At 35.3% G+C, this 18,537-nt stretch overlaps 1 protein-coding gene across 1 annotated transcript; it reads left to right on the forward strand.

The window, feature by feature from the left end:
- The first annotated feature begins 5,308 nt into the window (after positions 1-5,308).
- LOC122093206 (two-component response regulator ORR9-like) lies at positions 5,309-10,968 on the forward strand. The gene is made up of 5 exons (XM_042663488.1): positions 5,309-5,633; positions 5,866-5,978; positions 6,547-6,636; positions 6,797-6,864; positions 10,445-10,968. Exons 1-5 carry the CDS (start codon positions 5,495-5,497, stop codon positions 10,713-10,715), a joined length of 681 nt encoding a protein of 226 aa, XP_042519422.1. The 5' UTR covers positions 5,309-5,494; the 3' UTR covers positions 10,716-10,968.
- Positions 10,969-18,537: the final 7,569 nt, after the last annotated feature.

Genomic DNA, 18,537 nt, shown 5'->3' on the forward strand with positions numbered 1-18,537 from the left:
TTAGTCCAATGAACTCATATCACCCATGAAACTTGATTGTGTAACGTATAAGACATGCAATTGAGAATTTTTTTTTCTATTTTTTATTAATTTAATTTTTCTATTTATTTAAAAATAATAAAAACAACCATTATCAATGGATGAAAAACACATCAAATATGAGTCAACTACCATAAAAGCTCTAAGAAAGCTTGTTCTGACAAATATGGATACATGATATTTACCCATATATGAATATTAAAACACTAATATTGTTAGGTAATAGGTACAAATAGGTTGATTTGATGTATCACAATCAGATTTCTTATGGATATATATGTTTCACCTCATATGTTCATTATATTGGATTTGATCTCTAGGCCATATAACTAATATAGTAACTTCTAAAGGTTGGTGGACCAATTTTATTTAGGGTCGTGGTCCCTAGAAAGATTGAGTTGGATTCCCCCTATTTTCAGATTTTTAGGTCCAACAAGCATGGATTCTCCAGAGCAAACAATGCATATGAATAAACCCTATATGCACCGCAAGATATATATATATATATATATTATTCAATACAATATAAAATAATAATAATAATAATAATAATAAAGGATCTAAACCAAAATATTTTAAAAGCTGATGTAATATTTTTGAATCAGTTGACTGGTAACTTAGTCATAGAGTGCATGTTTCAAAGAGGTCGCAGCTTCGAACTCTCTTATTTTCAACTTGTGTCTTAAGACATCCCCCTCCCCCCTTCTTTCTCCCTCCCTCCACAAGCTTTCTCCACTTCCTCTCTAGACAATTAGATATGATAGACTAAAAAAAAAAAGGTCAATTTCTAAGATCTACTAGATTGAAACAAAAATTACAGAATGAATTAAATAGGTTTACAAGGAAAATAGACGTAAACTAAAGTCAGCCCTACTTGTTTTGTAATTTATTTTCTTATCTAGTAGACCTAGGCAATTTTCTCCCCACCCCCAATAAAATATGAAGACAGTTTCTACCCCTGCAATTGCACCTAACTTTAGCTTCCCTTTTGATTGGTAATCACACTGTTTCCACTAGTCTTTGATGCCAACTAGAGTAGTTGTACTACCTAACATTCCAATTCATTTTGATTAATGGCTATAAACAATATCTAATTCCCTTTAAAAACAAATGATATGTTTGATCATGCTTATAGAAAACACATTAATATTTCCAATGTTACAACATTCAAAAACAATATATTCATTCTTTAATCTTCATCTCTTGAGGCTTTTCGTCCCTTGAAAAGCTTTAGGGAAAATTCTACTCTAATACCACAAAAAAAAGAAAAAAAAAAGAATAAATATATTTAGATTTAATTATATTTATAATATTTAATGCTCAAAGTGGATCAGATAGTGAAAATTGAAAAAAGAGATTAAGGTATTTTCATGGTTTAAGAGTGCCTTTTCATGCTATAACTAGGGAGGATGAAAGCATTTGTTGGGTATGTATCCATCAAACCCTAATTTAAATTGTTCACTGACCTAGGCAATCAATTTACATGGTTGTCAAGGTCCATATTTTTATATGAACCAGATTGTGCAGCCGCCCCCCCCCCCCCCAACCAAAAAAAAAAACTCTTCCTCTTTATAAACCTTGTAGTGTTGTATTATTATTGCATGGTGATAAGAAATGTAGGACCATTTAAAAACTACAATTATAAATATAAACATAAAGTAGAGGTAATTTAGCATTAAAAAAAACGTCTTGTAACCCACGGGAGGATAAAGTTTCCATCCCTCCCACCATTCGTATGTAAAATTATGAGAAATGTACTTTGAAAGTTGAGATTAGACAGAAAGCTTGTCAAATTTCTCTCCTCTCCCAATCTTTTCTTGTCTCCATTTGTGGAGTGCTAGCTTTTAAACACAGGGAGCATGAAACCCTCATCCTTCCATAAAAACATGCTCGAATAGACCGAGGTCATTGACTGACCCGGACGAGTTGTAAGACCGATTCCAAACATAGAAGCATGATCATTTTCGATACCGTCTGAAAAGAAGAGAAAGTTGATAAAATCAAACGGCTCACGCGCAACCGCGTAACCATAAGTGGAACCTCACGAGCCAACGTGAAAAAGAAGGTCCCAAGATGAGGACACAACACGTGGCAGACAAAGGATGGGACCCACACTCAAGTGTGAAGGATAAAAAGATTGAAACACCGACTCTTTTTATATATTTGCACGGAGGACCCCCTCTTTGAATCGGACAGGATTTGGGGACCCCATGGCTTTTAGAATAGAAGTTCTGGGGTGGTCCCACAAAAGATTTTCACTTTGTTGGGTTTCTCAGAGATTTTCAATTCTTGTGGGGCCTACTCTTTGAACCTTTATTTATATCGTGTCTCCGTCCTTATTATTACAAAAGATTGATTCCCGTGCATTATAATTCATCTCAACTATAATTCTAAGGTAGGCCCCCTATTCCGTAAATACTTAATTATTACTTTATCCTTTTACTTATAATATTTAATCATTAATGTATTAATCAAGGCTTATGATTTGGTAAATTACAATCAGAAACAGTCGAAAAATGAAAAACCTGAACACTAATTTAAATATTAAAAAACGAAAAAACGGTTATGACGGTAGTTGAGAAATGATCCATATCCATATATAACGGCCAACAAACAACGGCTACTATCCCATCATGATAATAACCCTTGTCTACCATTTGTTTAAGCTTTTAAGTACTGTTTAGAGTTTTGCCATCCCAAGGCAAAATTTTCCAAAATCAGCATAGGATTTGGACCAATTGGGCCGGTCTGGGTCTACCCGGTTCATCTTGGCATTGATATCTTGGCAGTGACCTCAGATGTTCATATCCATATTCTGGCCCTTATTCATTATCTTGTCATATAGCTCTGGTGTTGGGTTCAATTGTTCATTTTTTGGAGGGAATGCATTTTGAACTTTACCCTCCCAATGTAAGGTTATCATGACGAATGTGAACATTAAAAGATTTAGTGCTTTTTGAAGGATTGAAGTTTTGTTGACAAGTATATCTCAAGGTCCTTTTTGAGTTGTGTAGGTGGTAGAGATATCTTTTCACAAAGGAAGAGAAAGAGAGAGTCATGGGAGCACTAGCTTAGACTATATAAATATATATATATATATATATATATTTTGTTGGTACATAATACAAGGACAGTTGGACATAATAGATTAGGGTATATGATTGAATCAGAGTCCAAAATTTAACAAGGAGGAAATTCATACTATTTGAATTCCTAGATGTCCACATGATTAAAATTCCCCATTATCCTTCTTGTTACATTGTAAAACCTTGTCGTCGGTTTCACACTACCCTTTCGACTTGTTAGTCTAGAAAATATTTTGCTGGAAAATTCATAGTAAAAGATAAAAATTGTAGGTTGTATGATTATATTGAAAATTGTAGGATCTTGAAACCTAATCACGATGCAAGAAAGCAAACACAATAGAAAGAAAAATAATCACAATTGCAATATAAATATTTACTTGGTTTGTTATGTCCACGATGAAATGAGAAGTACTTCACCAATAATGAAGAATAGTGTTACATCTCCCCTTGTTTTGAGATTTTGTTTAATACAACTTGTGACAAAAACACAGTCCAAAGTGGACTACTTTTGAAGTTGCTAAAGAAAAAGGAAGGGGGAGGGGAGGTATTCAAGGGTCTACCTGTTAGGAATTAACAATGCAGTAGAACAACGATCTGCAAAGAAAAAGAAAAAAAAAGAATCACACACACACACACATTTATGTGGTTCACCCAATTAAGGTGGGCTACGTCCATGACCGAATGATAATCAAAGTTAATTTCCACTATTTTGATGAAGAAATTACAAACCCTCACATGTACATTGTCTCCTTACAAGATAACCCCTTATATATATAGGATCTCACACGTTACATAGAGAAACCCTATCACCAAAAAGTACAAAATTACTCCCAATAGACAATTCCTAAGAAAAATTCAAGTAGGAAGCTTCTCCTCCCTACAACCCTTTGCGCGGGGGGATTTTGCTTCTCTTGCAACCTCATAGCCCATTTATCGACAAGTTAGACCCTCGTTACTTGAGAAAAATATTCAATACTTACCGTCCCTAACGGTAATTTTTCGAGTCAACCTTCTCTGTGGCTCAAACATGTGACATGGTAATGGTGAGTCGTGTAGATTATTTTGATGGCCACTAAAAAAATCCTTACCCCATCCATCAAGATTCTGGAAGAGCTTCATGAGGCAATAGGCACCAACTTAGTTGTCCTTTTGGTCGGATTTGGGTTGGATATTTGGAATCCCAACTCTGTCTCGGATTTCATGTCTGGATCTTCCCCAGTCTTTTATCGGTGTGGCTCGTCTCCAGTGACTTGATGAGAATGTATATAGAGGAGCACTGCTGTGTTTAAACTTTAAAGTGTCCCACACACCCCGCTATGTTTCACCAGTATTTTTAAGTGACTATGGAGAGGATCCATGACCCCTTAATTTATATCCACAAGTCTTATTAACTCATTTCAATCCTAGAAAATATATATATATATATATATATATATTTTTTTTTTTTTAATTAAGGTGTTCGGACCAGCTTACCCGCATCTCAATGAATCCTCAAATGCTAAATATATATTTAACAACTTGATACTTGTTCCATTTTAGCACTAGCATCCCAAAATTCTGAGACCCATATGATGGGGTTGAGTCAATTTTGACGATCAAATGGTTTTCAGGTGGGTACAGAATACATAAAACACATTACACTTTTCTTTTCCGGTTCAACCAAGGCTGGGCCTGAATCTAGCCTGGATGGACCGGCCAAGCTCACCTGGTTGACCTAGTAATTATCTTATAATTATATAATGGAGAATTCAAATCTTGTGGTACTCGTAAAAAATGGAGACACACGAGGACGGTCATAGAGAAATAAACATATTTTAACGGATTATTATCTCTAAGTGATCAACTTCTCAGAAGTCTTCTAATCCACCCAAAATCAATCAATTCCTCATTAGCAAGACAAAATGGGAACAAAGATATCGGATTTTCGCATGTAATCTCTCTCTCTCTCTCTCTCTCTCTCTCTCTCTCTCACAGAGTGAGAGAGAGAGAGGGGGGGGGGACCCGCGGGTGACCACCAATCGTTGTAGTGACGCCAACCAGAGAATCTAGAGGAGATCACAAGAAACTAAGAAAGCAAAAACATTGGCAGAAACGGAAGGTTGCTTCTCACCTACTCAATAACCTCTTTCTCTCTCTCTCTCTCTCTCTCTCTCTCTCTCTCTCTCTACGTGAATAACATCCCAATTCCCCAACCCAACCCGTAAACCGCTCCTCTCCCACTTCTTCATTTCTTCTCTTCCACTGCTTAATGAACCTATAAAAGCATACACATACACACAGAGGCACACAGCCCCAACTGCACCGACCCCCATCAAACTTAAAATTTTTAGAGAGAGAGAGAGAGAGAGAGAGAGAGAGAAGAGTTGGGAATGAGTCCTTCAACAAAACCAGAAGACATTGAAGAAAACCAAGAGGATCAACACCACCACTTCCATGTCTTAGCTGTAGATGATAATCTCGTTGATAGAATGCTCTTGGAGAGGCTCCTTACTGTTTCTTCCTACCAAGGTACTTCACCTCTCTCTCTCTCTCTCTCTCTCTCTCCTTAGCCCAGGAGGAGGGGAGAGGGATAGAGAGAGTTTTTTTGTTTTCTGATTCCAATACAGTTCAGAAGTATTAATGCCAATTTTAGTGTGTGATTATTCATTTATTTATAAGCTTAATGGGCTTGCTTTGCTTTGCTTTGATCACCACTTTCTTCTTTCCTGATTTTCTTTCATATATTCTTTCTTTGATATAGTAACTTGTGTGGAATCTGGTGATAAAGCTTTGGAATATTTGGGTTTGCTTGGAAATGTTGATCTTGATGATTCTACCTCGTCTTCTTCATCTTTTGCACCCCCAGAACATGAGGTGAGAATGCCGATTCTAAAATTCAGAAGTAGCTCTCTCTCTCTCTCTCTCTCTCTCTCTCTCTCTCGTTCTCTTCCAGGAAAAAATTAATTAAATCAAGAAAGGAAAGAGGAGATGAGATGGATATTTGTGATAAAAAATAAATCTTTTTCTCCATAAAACAACTTTCTGAATGAAGCTTTATCAAAACAAGCTTTCCCAACAGACTATACCTAAAATATATATATATATATATATATATATATATATAGAATGAGAAGGAAAGAAGAGAAAGATAGACTATTATTTTTAATCTTGCAAGCTAGTTAGAACTTATGTAATTCACAATCTCAGAAGTCAAAACATTATTTTTTTTTTCTGGTCACCATTGATAAATAAGGAAGAACCTGAACCAGCTGATTTCTCAATAATATATGAGCAATTTCACTCAATTTAGTATTTTTTTTTTTTTCTGGTCACCATTGATAACTAAGGAAGAACCTGAACCAACTGATTTCTCAATAATAAATGAGCAATCTCACTCAATTTAGTAATTTTTATTTATTTATTTATATTAATTGCTCATCAGGCACAGAGTGTGAAGGAGAAAGTCAACTTGATCATGACTGACTACTCTATGCCCGGGATGACTGGCTATGATTTGCTGAAGCGAGTCAAGGTCAACTCACCAACTCACAACTCCCAACTCCTTACTCCTTCCTCATTCTACTCACCTTGTTCTTTTGTTATATATGGGTTTTGCTTGCATGATTAAAATAACTTAATATTTCATTCAAAATTAGATTTTATTTTGAGTTTTCTTTCCCTTATGTGAGCAGAAATCATCTTGGAAAGACATTCCAGTGGTGGTAATGTCGTCGGAGAATGTGCCTTCCAGAATCAACATGTAAGTCAAATTCTTCTTTTCTCTTTCCCTCGGTATGATTGATGCAAAATCATGTAATCGTATCCATTAAAAATTTTTAATTATAATTTCTTTAACAAAGAAAAATTAACTAATCTTAATTTTATTTTAATTTTTTTGTGAGGGAGAGGGTTCTCTGACCAAGTAGGTTACACTACATCCTCTCACATTGTTTATAATTACTGTTTCTCTCTTTAAAATAATTAATATAATAATAAATGTGAAATGATGCCGTGTACACCTCAAAGAACTTTTTCCCCTTTGTAATGACAAAAAATAAAAATAAAAAAATAAAAAAATTGATAATTTAATTATCATTTTCAAAATAATAAAAAAATTGATAATTTAATTATCATTTTCAAAATTATGTAAAAAATTCATAGAATTTTTAAATGATTTCAACTAAAATCACTTATGTTATAGAACAAAATTTTCCTCAGCCTCGGTGAATGAGAATCATTCACTGCGGCGAGTTAAGATGTACGCAGGGAGTATTAGGAAAGTATTTTAAAGAACATAGTATAACTCTATGGGGGTTTGTGAACTTTAGGATGAAGCGATTAACATTTTAGTACGGTGGAGAAAAACTTTCTCAGATCCTATAATATATTCTACCTTGTTCTCTAAAACAAAATATTTGAAATTGAATCATCAAAATAAAGGGGAAAAAAAAAAAGTAAAATGAATCTACCCAAGATTCATCCATTAGGTGAGTTTTTCACCAAGAGATTCTTAATTAAGATATTTCAGATTTACACAATGGTCCCACTTGAAATATCTTGATAGAATGTTTGTAAGCATATGATCTAAGGTTCCTTTTGGTTAGAAGTAAAGTGAAATCAACAATCTTATTTCTTATGTATCAAGTAATTTCCAACCAACACTCAACTGAAAAGTTTCATATATATATATATATATATATTTTCTAGTTTTGCTTAATAAATTTGAAGACTTTCTTAAACTTTATTTCAGCGCAAACCAAATGGGTATCTAATAGTTACTTGTATGAGCATTAGATTAGAAAAATTATCAATCCTTTAAAATAAATAAATTGAAAAAATTAAAAAATAATAATAAAAAAAAAAAACCTTCCCTGCTATGTCTTCTAAGTTAGGCATTCTCAGAAAAAGCTTTAGTCTTTTGGGAATTCAGGCACGAAGGCCTATTAAGCTGTGGTAGTACCCTTAAAGTTGAGACATTGTATTTATCATGTAGGGATGAGAGCCGCACGCTATAGAGCCCTTCCACTATGTAAGGTTTGCTAAGGCATGGAAGTCTGCCTCTTCCCTCAAGAAAATCCACATTTGATTTAACATAAATATAGGAAGGTTACAAAGTAACAACAGTGCTACTAAATCTTTAGGGTCCCACCTTCAGATCAGCTTACCAAAAGACTAAAAGTTGATCCCATGAAATAATGGCAACCACATGATATGTCATCTCCAGTCCAATTCTAGAAACTGTTTGGGGTAAGGATCCAAAAAAGCAAACACAAAACGAAAATTACCTGAAGTATTCATTTTACTTTTACTGAGTCTAGTCAAGCACGAAACTCCAACCGAAATTCTTGCATTTAAGTCCTTAATTTTAGGTAAGCTTGTGATCATTATTAGAGATTTTTTATTAGTTGATTAATCTTTCAAGGTTTTTGTTTTGGGTGAATTTTTTCTTTGGCACCAACTGCGCTGGTGATTGTTTGAATCGAATGTTATGAAGATTCGCAGACCGACCTTACAATGGTTAAGAAAGAAGGAACTCACACCCCAACACGCTAACCCTGATAGTGATGCATAATGTTTGTGGGTTTTAAAGTTTATGTTCATTAGTTACTCATAATGTTTTATTTACCATTATATTCATCTTTAATATTGAGCAGGTTGATATGAAACAACACAAATAAATAAGAATTCATAACATCAATAGGCATCCTCTCCATACTATTTTGAACACTCCTTTAACGACTATACTTCAAAAAATTTTATCAATCACTTGGTTTACTAAAACTCTTATCTTGATTCAAGTATTGCTAGAGCATAAACACTTGTTTGTATTAAAAGACAATAAATGGCATAGTGTTTGACAACTGGAGGTGCAACGGTAGGTTCTACTTAATTTCTTTAAATGAATAGACAACTAAGGAAATTCAATGAAGGACCAGTAAAGAGTATAAACTATAAAGACCACCAGATTTTAGGGGAGATATTTTTTTCAGACAAAGAGTGGAAAAGGAGGCATTAAAAGATAAAACCATTGGGTCAGTGTAGGAAAAGAATAGTGCCTTAACTGGTAAGTTCACCCTTCTTGAGTCTTGGGTTTTCATTTGAAAGGAAAACCCTTTCTTGAGGTTCTTATGCATCTAATATCATTGGTTGTCCACGTTTACCCAAAGCAAAGTTCTTCAGAGTTGGGTTTTCTAAATACCATAGGATTCAGTGTTACAAATAAATCAATAATCTATTCATATAAAAGATCATAAAGATTTTACCTAGAAGATAGTTGTTATCGAGATCAAAACAATTCCTCGTTCAAGAATTATTTTTGGACGAGACTGATCCGCATAGATAGAATTCACCCAACAATCAACTCTGTAGTAAATTCTATCTGTGTAAATTAACTTGTACAAAAATAATTCTCGTACGAAAACCTGATCTACGTTCGTTTTTATCTAGAAACAAACAGAGCCTTAATTCCGCTCTTTGTTCTTTATTTGTAGACAAGAAAATGGCTTTGACTTGACTGTGTAATATTCCTTCTTTGTGGTCCAAATATGTACCCTTTATTTCAAGGTTGCCGGCAATAGCCATTAACCGGCGGCCAGTGACTGTAGTTGCCGTTGGTCAAACGGTCAATGCCGGTCTCCCCACTCATCAACTGATCACACTTGTCATAAGCCATACTCCATACGTAAGAGTCAAGAACCTTAGGATGAGAGGTGCAGCTCTCACCACTAACAGAATGACCTACTTGTGAAGGCAAACAGAGATGGGCTAAATTAGGTTGGTCCCACCTAATGAGATGAGTTTGCTAAAAATTGAACAGATTGAATAATGCCAACCACTTGATCTGTCGTTTTCTCTATCACAATCTATGGACCTGTTTGGGGAAGGAAACCTAAAAAACGCTAAAAAAACTAAAAACGTTTTAGAGTTTTATGCTTAGAATAGTCTCCTTGGCATTTTTGTCATTCCATTATTAGGACCCAAGAGTCCGTGGGTGCCACCCCTTTGAAAACGGTTCCATGTGACCCCATGTGAACTGCCTCAGAAGTCTTCTCTCTCTCTCTCTCTCTCTCTCTCTCTTATATGTTGGTGGGACAAAAAGATTCGCAGAAGATCTTCCCTCTCTCATTTTGACTCATTGTGAATGATGTAAAAGCTTGAAAACATTTCTTTCCTCAAATTTGACAAACCCACCTTTAGGTCTTGTATTCAAACAAGAAGACAAAGTATTGATTGCTTTTAGAAGATGTGTTTGGCTTCAAGAATTGGTTTATCCCTATCCAGGATAACATGTATAATGAATTGATAATTTGTCATTTGTTTGGGTTGATTACAATTGACAGGTGTTTGGAAGGAGGAGCAGAGGAGTTCTTGTTAAAGCCTGTTCAGTTGTCAGATTTGGAGAAGCTTCAACCCCATCTTCTGAAATCCCTGACATGTAAATGCAACAGTGCCAGCACCACCACCAACAACAATGACAGTACCAGCAACTCTAACAACAATGGCATTAACATAAACTGTAACAGAGACAACAGCATTGATAACAATAGGAAACCAGTGTCCCCTGACCCACCAGAGAGAATACCCAAACTCAAAGGCTTAACCGTGATGTAATTGTACCTATAGAACTGTTTTACTTTGTGTTATAGTACTAGAGATGCATATCTTTATTAGATGACAACTACTCTCTCCTCTCTTCCCTCCCACCCCCATCCACACCACCCAAACATTTAAAGGAAAAATGTTTTACTGATAGGAAGTAGAGGAAGCTATGAGGCATTTTATGTATATTACTTCATTACTTATAACTTGCCATGTAACTGAAAGAGCAAAAATACACTTAAAGCTCACATATCTTTATCTTTTAGCTTGCTTAATTATCTCTACTCTAGTGTTTATCCACCGTAAAGCTCTCATATTGATAAAAATAATAAGTAAATAGGTATCTAGGATTATCTCAATGTAGCTTTGTACGTAATATAACGGAATCGATCGGGTTGCACTACTTTTCGATCCGCACAAACAGCGACGAACGAAGAATTACCATGATCTCGCTAGGCAAAGTTCTACCCTCCAAATCCAAAGATAGTAATGGAGATCCTTAGAGATACACACTCTCAATTGGGAGAGAGTGAAAGCTCTTGAGATTAAGTCAAAAGCTTACTTTGTTGTGACCGAACCTCTTATTTATAGAGATCTACCCAACTAGGATTCTTAATCCTAGTGGGTCTATAATTACCCTAAGTGGATGACCCATTAACAAATCGGATCAAGACCCAGTTTGATTAACAAATAATAAGCCCGAGAGCAATGATAGCCATAGATAAAGGGAATCCCTCCTTTATCATGGGTGAAAAAAAACTCAGTTCTTTGAAAATAATGTTTTGATAATAAATGTTGATGGGTGGGGGATTCCTGGTCTAATAGATGCAGGAAAATTCCTGATTATGCACCACAAGTTAGATAGTGCTGAGATCTTATGGCCATAATTAATCAACCAAAGGTCTTTTGCTCATATATCAAGTTTCAATCCTAACAGCGATTGCCAAAGTGAAAAAATAGAGCCTTTAAATCAAAGACTACCAAGGTGTGTGTACCACCAAGAAGAGAGAGCACATGGAGGTGTATATGATTTCAGTCTGAAATTTGTCACATCATCTTGTGGACATACGCTCCAAGTGGCGCATGCTTGATTCTGTTCAGCTGTTTGGTGTGTTTTCAAGAGGATAACATGCACAGTGCTTTTCCAGCAGCCAACGGGGAGGAGATGGGGGAATCAGTTCTGGTCAATCTATGTGGAGTGGCAATGAAGGTAAAACCAAAGATTCGAGGAGGTTTTTGGCCTGCGTAATCTCTCCAATGCAATAAGCCTTCATACCTGATAGTGTAATATCTAATAACATCTCTATGGCACATGAAATCTTTCATTTCATAGACAAAAGGGGCCGGGGGTAAAAGAAGAGAAGAAGAATTTTATGGCCCTCAAATTAACTTGATATGAAGTGTGTTTATGATTGGTTGAATGGAATTATTCAGAGAAATTTTGTAGATTTGTACATCATTTTTTTCTTGGTTTTTTAGGTTTACACGCGGGGCAGATAACGTCCTTGTTGATTTCCTAGCCACTGGATCTTATAGACTTACGATATCATGTATTTGGTGGTTACGACCACCCCCGTTTATTGTAAATCTCTCTATGGTTGCGTCTAGGTGTTTCACCTTCGACTTTTTCTCTCAATGAAAGTTCTTTAAAAAAATACTATCTGAAGAAGATGCTATTGCGGTTGGAGTTTTCCAAGAGTTTACAGCAATTGCCATGGCATCTCTTCACTAATTAAGTCCATCTAGGGGCATTGGCCTAGTGACCCTTGTTCTTCGACCCTTTTCTTGATTTAGTTACAGGATCTAAGCAGTTTTCTTGTAAAGGTGGAATCCGAAAATTTTATTTTATGGGATTAAGGTTTGGAATTGAGGCACTTCTATTGCTTATCTACTATTTGCTGACGATTGTCTTATATAAGTCCCTCAATGGTAAGTGTTTTAAAGGAATGCCTTACTTTGGATTGTAGAACTATTGAGTTGGCGATAAATACCAAGAATTCGTCATTGTCATTCAGCCCAAATACACAATCTCAGCTCAAGAGGTGGTTTTCGAAGATTTTGAAAATCCCATATAATGATGGTCCTCGTAAATATCTCGGTATGCTTGTAGATTTTAATATTTCTAAATTAGTTGTGTTTTTAAGGAGCTTAATGACTAGGCAAGCAGTTGTCCCTATGGGTGGACTCAATGGCACCTTTGTCAGGTGGGTAAGGAAGCATTATTGAAATCATTTATCCTCTAGATGGCGAATTTTTTTTGTTTGCTCATTTCAAGCTATTGGCATCGTATCATAACCGCATTTAAAAGGAATTTGGTACTTTCTTTTGAGTGGATAAAGATCTCATTATTCTAAAAAATTCATTAGATTTCTTGGAAGCGGCCATGTGGTTCCAAGGATAAAGGAGGCGTTGGCCTTTGGGAACCTCATCTACACAGTAGGGCAATGCTAGTTAAGGTAGCATGTAAGCTTTTTCACAAATCTGATTTTACTTGGGCCCACTTCATAAAGCTGGTTTATTTTATGAGGTAAGACCTTAATAATAGAGTTGGAGAATCAACCATCATGGGCATGGCGAAGCATGTTAGAAGGTCGGAAGGTGTTAAAAGTAGACCTCCTTTGAAAAGTTAGGGTGGGGAATAAAATTCACATTTAAAAGGATGGGTGGATTCCCTCATTTATAAACTTTAGACTGCAGTAGCCTAAATCGCAGAGGTGTTCTCTTGTGTGGGTATGTGTTGATTGATAAGCAGAACTAAGCTTGGAAAATAAAGCTTATAAGGAAAACATTTTAACCCTTTGATTGGTATGCAATCTTTAGTATCCCTCTATTCCATATTCTAGTAAATTTCTTTTTGCATAGACAATCTGGTTCAGTTGTTCTTTATCACATAAAGTTAATACAAAACCAGACATTACGATTCAATCTTGAATACAAAATTGGGTTGTCTTCAATAAACATGACAAGAGAGTCGGTCAAGAGTGTTCAAGTTTTTCTAGCTTCATAGAGTGGTATCTGTGGTGAGCAAGAAATGACATTTTATTTACCATCAAAAGGTGGACTCCAGACGAGGCATCATAGAAGGCACACAATTTTTTTTCAATCTAAGGCTCAAATGGCATTTATTGGTACGATGGGTACATAATTCAACAAGACCTTTGCAAAAAAAATCAAATGTAGGTTCTTAGCACTTGATATTTCTATAAACTTAACACAGATGTTACTTTATAAAGTGGCCTTTCGGAAATTTTTTTGGACAGTGTGGAATATTTGATTGTAGAAACAGATTGTCAGGAGTTGTGTGCATTAATAATCCACGCATCAACTAGCATTCTAGTAGTGGTGCAGCCTATAGTAAAGGATATTCTACACTTAATCACTTATTCAGTGAATGTAGGTTCGAAAAAATTCCTTGGGAGATTAACAAGGTAGCTAACTCCCAAGCCAGGAAGGCTCTGTTAGTGATGTTTACAATAGTATGACCTATTTCTACTCCATGATTATTGAAGGCTTGTAACTCTACAATTATGTGATTTCCACATTTAATTGAATAAACTACTAAATTAAGAAACTATTTGCTATGATATTTACAAATAATTAATGTACATATATAATTTTTCTGAACACCATATAGACCCAGAATGAATCATGTAGCTTCTAACTTTCAACCTTGGCAATACTATTTCGTTATATTATTAAGCATTTTTTGTCTTATTATTTAATATTGCCACAAAATCCTTTTAGGTAGACAATATGAGTTGGACTGGAGAAGAGAAAAAGGAGGGGAGTGTGATTCTTATGATGTAACGAGAAAGTGAAACCATAGTAAAGGAAAGTGTTTGGTTCTTCTCTTTCGATTTCTACTTTACAATGTAAAAGTAAGAAACTGGAACTTAATGCGGAGGTTGTGAAACTTACCTTCAGTAAGGATCTGCAATCCTGCCATGCTGTACACGAATAGAGAGAGAGGGCTCCTCCCTTCTGCTCTTTGTCTCCCAAGATGCTGAAGCCGATGGAACTTTTTGCAATTCTAGATTAAGCTAAGACCCCTTCTTCCCACTTATTTAACAACTTCCCTATCATCTTCCATCAAGGTAAAAAACAACCCATAGAATCATAGCTGCAATTTCTTTCTATCTTTCTTTCTCTCCTTTTTTTTTTTTTTTTTGAAGAAATTTAAGCCACATCAACCAACAAAATCAATTTTTAAGTAGTAGTGTGCATACTTGATGTTGACGTTCCATGTGGATGGCAAAAGTAATAGTCTCAAATCGTAAGTGGAAAGTTCGAATTGGAGACTTATAGGTACTTGGACACCATCTCCTTAACAGATAGTTTTTGAAGATGAGTTCTATTCAAGTCCCTAACACTTGGCTCACTCAAGTTTTTGAGATGTTTCTCATCTTCTACTAGAGGATAACTCCTAGAGTTCCTGTATTAATTACTTTGGTAAAGATATATGTTTCAATGACTTTCATTATTTATTGAGTATCACTAGGGGATTGGGCTCGTTTGTAGCGCGTGCTGTAGGATAGCCCAAATCCAAGGATTGTGAGCCCTCAAACATGCAGCCCAGTGGTTTCCAACCCTTGGATCTGCACTACACCTTGTGTCGCACAACATACGATCCCATCCGTCACTAGGGGTAGGAGCCTCGTGAATTTATTGAGTGTCATTAGGAGTAGGAGCCTCAACAACCTAGAAATTCTTATTGAAGAAAGGCAAGGTTGGTAGGGATGTTGAACTAATTACAAACCAACTTAATGATAATCTCAAAGCAAAAGGGATAATAAATTTGGTATGATTTATTGCAATTCAATTCAAGTTTAGGCTTTAGATTATGAACTTATAATCCATATATGTTACTATGTTATTATGTTATCATAGATGGGGTGTTTTGGTTGAACCACCTGTCATTTTAATATTTTATATTGTACAAGGCTGGATTTGGATGTTGTATGATATTAGTTCTAAATGTTTGAGAATGACCATGCAAAGAAATAGCACTAGATTATCAAATTAAGACATACCATCGTTAATATAGAATCCCTTATTTGTGGTTGCCAATTATATTTTGATAAGCTTATGATCTTTAGTTTAGAGATGGTTGCAAGTTATAACAAACCGATTGTGAACCGTTTTACAAATCGTATGAAATAAATCAAAACCGAAACCATTTAAAACCGTGAAACTGACACCATTTAGAAACCGTGGAAACCGAAACCGTTTACTAAACGGTCAAGGTTTCAGAAAGTGGAACCGTTTAGTAAATGGTACGATTATGGTTTTAGTCAAATAAATGTGAACCGAATTGATCCACACCGTTTAAACCAAAACCGAACCGATTAACACCCTTACTCTCTACTGGTAATAAAGTCCCATTTCAACAACACTTCCAAGAGTATTGCTAAGATAGAAGTGCTTTTAGGGATCATGGGTATTAGAAACGTGTTTGGTAATAAGGCATAACAAGTGTTTTTTATTCAGAAAAGAAACAAAAAGGAATTTATTGAAAGGAGCTTTAGCAAAAGTATTTTTGACTCTTGCATGATACCCAATTTCAATATTGTAAGGCACATTGTAATCTAAGCATGATATTTACACTGCATTATAAAAGTATTGTTGCACCTACAAAAATGGCCTCATGGAAAGTTTTAAATATCCAATAAGTTCTATTAATTTCATTTGTTTACAAGATCTAGCCATTGAAACTCTCATTAGTAGTTTTTAACATTTTGTGGCACTTTAAAAGGTTCTATATTGTTATCCACATAACAATTGCTTTTCCACTTATGTCAAAAAAAAAAAATTTTTTGAGATAATCCATCTAATTTCCAATTAATTTGTACTGCAAATGTCTCAAGGTAGGGTGGGGTGGTTACCTGCAGGACTGGGGATCCAAACTCATGGGTGAGGGCAGGGTCGAGATGGTTGGGAAGGGAGGAAAGGGGGTGGTAGGGTTGCCTTTTTCTCTTTGTAGAAGAAAAAAATGGATTGAATAATGGAAAAATAATAAAATAATAAAAAGAGGAAAAAAGGTTCTTGGTCACATAATCCCTGTGTATGAAATACAAAACCTTATCCCCTATTGATGTTCATGTGTACCTTCTCATTGGCTCACGCTTGTATATTGAAGTTTTCCATATCATGGGGATTCAATATTCTCTTTCCCAACTTATGTCATGACTTTTATATTGCATACATGGATTTAGGTATTGGTAAAGGATCAGCCATATCATATTGGTATTGAATGAGATCCTCATACTTGGCAGATTTAAGATTGGTTATCGATATCAAAACAGGGTAAAATCATTTTAATAAAAAAAAAAAATCTTATGAGAAGTAAGGGTAAAATAGAATGTTCAAAGCCGATACAGGCCGATCCAAGATCAATATTGTATAGATATCAACAGATACCGAGATCTTGATCGTATCAACATCAGCAAATACCAACACCAATCCGATACTTGAGAACTAAATCCTTCATCACATGTCAGAGATTTAATTCTTTTCTTTGTAATCCAACTCTCTGTAAGAGTAACCGACTACAGTTTACATACTTGTATTTATTCTTGAGATCTCCACGATTGTGGAATAATAAAAATCGCACAAAACTTTTATGCATTATCAGAGTTGTACGATCAAAGAACATTCTTTTATCCTAATTAAAAAGAAAAAAATTAAATAAAAAGTGAGATGATGAGAACCAATTAGCAGAGGGATAATTTAGATATTTTAAAACACTAGAGAGAAGAAGAAGAGATAAAAATTTATTTTCTGAGTGAATTTTCCTGAGACTAAACTTACTCGCTACGCAAATCTTAGATGCATTCTGACGAATATCACGAAGATATTTTGAAAGAGTTCTAATATCTTATAGGGGTTTATTAACCTCACCACTTGGTGAAGAAAAACTTTCTCCACCGTTTTGTTATGATGACGAGGGAAAAAGTTTTCTAATAAAAAACATAAAAGATGAACTGATTTTTTCCTTGAAAGACGACTAATGCAAATGAACTGTCAAAGAAAACTATGAAGAAAAATAAATGGAGTCGACATCGGGACTTGTGAAGTGGGGTAGTATCATTAGACAACTAAAGCGTGAGATTCTGGCATGATATTCAGACTTTTTCACCGACCACAAGAACCACCCTAAGGTCTGAAATTTGTTAATTTACACCTTCTTTCAATATTTCTTACATAAAAGTCAGAAATAATTTCCACACACACCACTCCATATTCAGTTTTCACATGGTCCCAACAGAACACCTTTGAACAAATTAGTTATAGTTTGTGCCTTTGTGGGCAACCTCTCTCATGCAACAATGCAAAGGACAAAACCCCCAAGAGCAGTTTAGCACTGAAGGACACCTTCAAGCTCTCAGAAAAGAACAAAACCACTCTAATGGGTTTGGTCACCGCATTAACCACAGAAAGACAAACAAACAGCAGCCGCAGATTTCAAAACCTGTGAAAGTTTTTGGCTTCACTGCACTCCCATGGCCTACCCAAAAACCCCTCTCCCACATTTTTCTTCATCATCATCTTTCTCGATATCTGTTATGACTCTTCCAAATGTAAAGAGTATATACTTCTGTGAAACATTTACTATAGGGTTTGTTGTTAAATGTAGTAGCTTTTATAACTTCTAAGCCCTTAAGCGATGCAACCTTTTGGCCTTTACTATATGGTTGATGATTTCATTTGGTATGGACTCTCTTCGTTTTACCAAAAAACAATTTCATTTGGGATGAATCTTGTCTTCTTCCTCCAAAGAGAGGTGGTATTTAGATTTGGTGGTTTGTTTTTTTCTCGTAGAAGAAACATAAAAAAA

This window comes from Macadamia integrifolia, chromosome 11 (assembly GCF_013358625.1).
Source record: "Macadamia integrifolia cultivar HAES 741 chromosome 11, SCU_Mint_v3, whole genome shotgun sequence".
Lineage (NCBI taxonomy): Eukaryota > Viridiplantae > Streptophyta > Magnoliopsida > Proteales > Proteaceae > Macadamia > Macadamia integrifolia.

Excerpts from the sequence above, each read along its gene's own strand:
- LOC122093206 (XM_042663488.1), top strand. The coding sequence starts at position 5,495 with ATGAGTCCTTCAACAAAACCAGAAGACATTGAAGAAAACCAAGAGGAT. Across the intron at positions 6,637-6,796 it reads ATTTGCTGAAGCGAGTCAAG|AAATCATCTTGGAAAGACAT; the intron begins GTCAACTCACCA and ends TTATGTGAGCAG. Across the intron at positions 6,865-10,444 it reads GTGCCTTCCAGAATCAACAT|GTGTTTGGAAGGAGGAGCAG; the intron begins GTAAGTCAAATT and ends TACAATTGACAG.